Consider the following 4,853-nt stretch of genomic DNA (forward strand, 5'->3'; position numbering starts at 1 on the left):
CATTTTAACTTTTTACTCAGGTCCTATTACCGTTATTAAACCATCTGTACCTTTCTGACACAAACTGCTGATTTTATCCGGATCGGTACTCTGCTCTACAACCTTGACACATCTTTTCAAACTTACTAATTTAGCATTGGGATTATATTGTATCCCCTATTTAACTGTTGGTATCGGATAGGCCGCTGAAGGTATCGAAATGTTGGACTCACACTGCCGGTACCTCATTCACACTGCCCCACCTGGAATGGAATATTCTGCCTAAGAGAGAGAGAAAGAGAACTCTGTCACCCTCTCCCGTGCTCAAAGGGACAGACAGAGCTTCCTCAGTCACAGTGAACAGCGGGAGCGGAGGCTGGAGTCTCGACAATCTGCGCTCATTTAAACCAACTGTTCATCAGAGTGAGAAGAGTCTGGGATGTTTTGGGGATTCTCCGAGGTCCACGTTAAACCGCTGATGTTCCAGATGGTGTCAACACCCCGCAGACTGCCATCTCTGTGGGGATCTCACCTCATCTCTCCAGACACAAAACGAGACCGTACACCCGGTTCATCCAATACTCTGCTGCCCATGTCCTAACTTGCAGCAAGTCACATTCACCCATCACCCCTGTACTCCCTGACCTACATTGGCTCCAGAATAAGCAATGCCTTGAATTTAAACCTGGAATGGAAAAGGTCCATTAGGGAACTGCTCGGATTTATTTTTAAGGGATTGAGGTGATAGTGATCGCGATTATAAACTGAAGGTGAACATTCACTCTGATAGTCTGTAGCACGACGGGTTTTCCAGTCACTTACGGGTTGTGACAGTCACGACCGTCCCGGATCCATCCACGTATCTAGTCTCGGAACACGGTGATACCACTCTCAGTCAACCCAGTACAAGAACTACCGACACCTCAATCTGCCGGTCACACATCATGAGGTAGTCCAGTTATTCCAGGGATTTTAGATCAATAAATATTCTGCCATGTTTCATATTCCCTGTCGATTCAAATCGTTCTTTGTGAAACTCTGAGCTGTTGGTAAAATGCCCCAGGAACTCGGGCCGGAGATGGTCGCTTCATAGAATGGGAGAGAAATTTCAGACAAAGATAACAGAAAGGAGGAAATTACAATAACCTTAAACCATATTGCAGTGAAAATAACCCTACAATTCAGGATTTGCACCCAGTGGTTTCTATTTTAATCGTACAGTGGTATTTGTTCAGGTCTGTCCCATCGTGGCCACCCCAGTAAACACAGTGTTTCAAGTCAGCATCAAATCCCCCGGTACTTGGTGAGATGTGGAGATATTAGTTAAACGGCTGGGTTGCTGTTTACGGTTCCATCAGTTAGATCAGGATCCCATCTGGTGTCAGGGACTTGTAACTGGTATCAGTCATTCCCAATTGCCGCTCAGTAACACAAATCCTGGGAAAGACATTACCATCCGCACACACTCAGCATCTATAAAACTCAAGATGTTAACGGCAATAATCCAATCTCATTATAAACTAGACTGTGGGGCAGACGGTGGGAGGCGGAACTGTGGGGTTTAACAGCAGATTAACTCCACTTTTTCATTTGTTTCTGTGATAATCTGCAGTGAGAGTTTTTGCACCGCAGGAAGCCGAGGCCCATCACTGTGTGTTGTAGTAATACTCAGCTTTACAGTAATAGATGGAGGTGTCTTCAACTCGCAGATCTCGAATTTCCAGGGAAAATGTCTTTTTTGGCTTATTCACCAATACAACAAATCGCCCTCCACTGGAGATCCGCACCCGCTGCGTCCCGGTCTGGCTTTGTCTGAAGAAATGTCCATCTTGGAAATAACTTCTTGCAGCACCAGAGGAAAAAACACAGGTGATGGTGAGAGACTGACACTCCTTCCCGGTCACTGCTGGCGGGGTCTGTGTCACTGACTGACTGAAAGAGCCTGGAAATTAAAATAGAGAGAGTTTAATGAGCCATCAGAGTCGAACCACACAACGAGGCTAAAACCCCAGACAGTGCCTGTAATTCGGATGGACTCGGGCAGCTTTATATTAAATCCACACAATGTCGGTTTGTTTGATCGGTACTCACGGGGTAAACAGACACACAGGGTGAAAACAAGGAGGATTCCCATCGTTCTGCTGCCTGGAGCTGATAGTTTCTATGATGGGCAGCTGGAGACTGCAGTCCTCGACTGCGCTGGGAGACTGGACCTCAGAGCTGGACTGAAATACTTCAGGGGATCGAGTTGATTTGCAGAGGGCAGTGTCCCGGAGATGATTGATGGGCCACACGGTTCCCGGGTCTCTGGCTGTGTGTTGTGTGAATAAGCGACAGGTTTAAAGAGGGAACCTGCAGCTTTCTGTCGCTTCATTTGGCCTGTGGGCCCGATGTGAAATCCCCTCCTACATTGGTCTGATGTACAGGGGGTGGGGCTGGGGGAGTTGTTCTGTCAGTAGAGGCTGCCGCCCTCCTTTCCCCCACTGTAATGAGCTGGGAGGTCGCTGCATGTGTTTTTATTGAGTGGTGTTTGTTGAGGGTGGAATGTGGGCCCAGGACACCGGGAGAATCCCCCCTCCCCGCTCTTATTCCAATACTGCCGGGGATTCTTTAACATCTCCCTGAACGGGCTGCCGGGGCCTCGGTTAAACGTCTGATCTGAAGGACGGAACCTCAGACCCGGCAGCTTCCCTCCGTCCAGCAACTGAGGATACAATATGAGACAGTCCAGTGACATTGTCAATATCCAGGCAGATGTACACAATGTAGACAAAAAATATACTCTCCCTGTCATTTAAACGAATGTTTCCTGAATCCTCCCCTTCTGTGGCTTGTGTTCAAAATGTCTCAATCCAGTAATGATGAATTTCCTGGTTTGTAACATTCAGAGTTTCCAGTTGCAGTGACAGAGAATGAACCGACACTCGGAAAGACATTGGGGGAACTCTGTGTTTGATGCTTGTGAAGGCTGCTTGCTTAATCTGTACATTGGATACAAACTGAGTCCGACCAGGCAACACAGTCTGATCAAATAAACCCTGCGAGCAGGCCACGGTGAAAGCCTCCGGGAAACTGACAGAGGAGATGGGAAAAGGACTGCTCAATATTGCAGGGAAGCACGGAAGAGGCAGCAAAGGACAAAAGGAGACTTCAGGTTCACGGCACGTAACACAAACATGGCCGACCGTCCGTCACACTAAGACGGTCGATGCTTTAAATGACCTCGCAGCACCGCCAGATCGACGGCCGCGGGGTCTTAATGTCCAGCCAGACCAATTCTTTCTGCTTGATCAGAAACAACTTTAAAGAGCACACACAAACTGTTTGCTTAGCACATAATTTTTGCACAAGTATTTATCCAATTCCCGTTTGCTTTTAAATGTTACTATTGAATCTGCTTCTACAGCCCTGTCAGCCATTGCATTCCCGATCATAAACCGGTTGTTGGCTCAGATGGTGTGCCTCAAGGCTACATCAAAAACCTGTATTTATAAAGCGCTGTTCACGCAATGAAGCGTCCCCGCAGCAGCAGGTAACGACAGTGATCTGATTGAAACATGAATCCTGCAGATGCGGATGTTGTTGAGAACATAATTCACCGTCTGCACTGTCAGAACAAGGAACATTATTATCAATATTAATATTACTCAGATTACTGCACAGCTCAATTTTAAAAGACAACAAATCCTTAGAAATAATCGGAAGGAGAAATAATGATTGAATTTATTTCAATCCACATTTCAGGGAGGATTTCAAGTCCTTGGAGAGGGGGCAGAGGGGATTTATAGAATGGGAGCAGGGTTTTGGGGCTTCAGTTCTGCAAAGAGATTAGAGAAGCTGGGATCGCTCCCCTTAAAGCAGAGGGGTCGAAAGGGAGATGTGTTGATAAAAGTGATGGATTATGAAGAGTTTCAATAGTGTTGATAGTGAGATACTGTTTCCACTGGTAGGATTGTCAACACAGATTTCAGATAATTGGTAAAGGAAGAGGGAGGAGATGAGGAGGTTTTTTTATGCAGCGAGTTATTCTGAGCTGGAATGAAGTCCCTGAAAGGGCGGTGGAAGCAGATTTCAAAAGGGAATTGGATAATTACTTGAAAAGGAAAGATTTTCAGAGCTTTGGAGAAAGACCCCGGGAGTGGAACTGATTGGATAGTCCTTTCAACGAGCAATCACGATGGGCCGAAGGGCCTCCTTCTGTCTTGACAGATTCCAGAATTCAATGAATTTCAGTTGCATCAATCAACAGTTTTACAATTGTGCTCCTGAAGTTGATATTTGTGATATTAGTATATGAAACCTTACCAGCAAGTGCATTCACCGTTATGGTAAAATTGTAGATACAAAATGTCACCATAGTTCATTAAACATTTTCGTAGCAGTTTGGTTAAAGCAAGTAGATTTCGATTTCACAATCAGTGGATTGTGGATTGAACCTCAACTTCAGAGCCTGAGCCTATTAACCAGACTTCAATCAGTGCAGTGCTGAATATGCAATACCTTTCTGAGGACAATCTGAACCAATAATCTCTCCCCCTCCATTGACACGGATCGAGCAGGGAGTAGGACTGACTAAATAGCTCCCTGGAGAGCCAGCATGGATTTGATGGGTTGAATGGCCTCCTTCTGCGCCGGAAATCGCTCTCTGATTCCATGACTCTATGTCTGTTGATGTGGACAATAAAACTGCCATTGTTCCAAACTGTACCCTGATCAAAATGTTTTCCTCGAACAGAGATCAACACATATACATTCACAGGAATTGAGCCACTTTGCTCTATTGCTGATATTTATGCGCACAAATCGGCCACATTCATCTAAAAATAGTTGCACTTTAAAATCTTTGGGACGTCCTGCAGAGAGTGATGAGATGA

General features: G+C 45.7%; 1 gene segment (V, D, J or C); it reads right to left on the reverse strand.

The window, feature by feature from the left end:
* Positions 1-1,625: 1,625 nt before the first annotated feature.
* LOC137348561 (T cell receptor alpha variable 38-1-like) lies at positions 1,626-4,336 on the reverse strand. The segment is given in 2 exon segments: positions 1,626-1,921; positions 4,285-4,336. Coding segments are annotated over 2 exon segments (348 nt in total).
* Between the last annotated feature and the right edge of the window lie 517 nt (positions 4,337-4,853).

The sequence above is a fragment of the Heterodontus francisci genome, chromosome 34 (genome assembly GCF_036365525.1).
Source record: "Heterodontus francisci isolate sHetFra1 chromosome 34, sHetFra1.hap1, whole genome shotgun sequence".
In the NCBI taxonomy this organism is placed as follows: Eukaryota; Metazoa; Chordata; class Chondrichthyes; order Heterodontiformes; family Heterodontidae; genus Heterodontus; species Heterodontus francisci.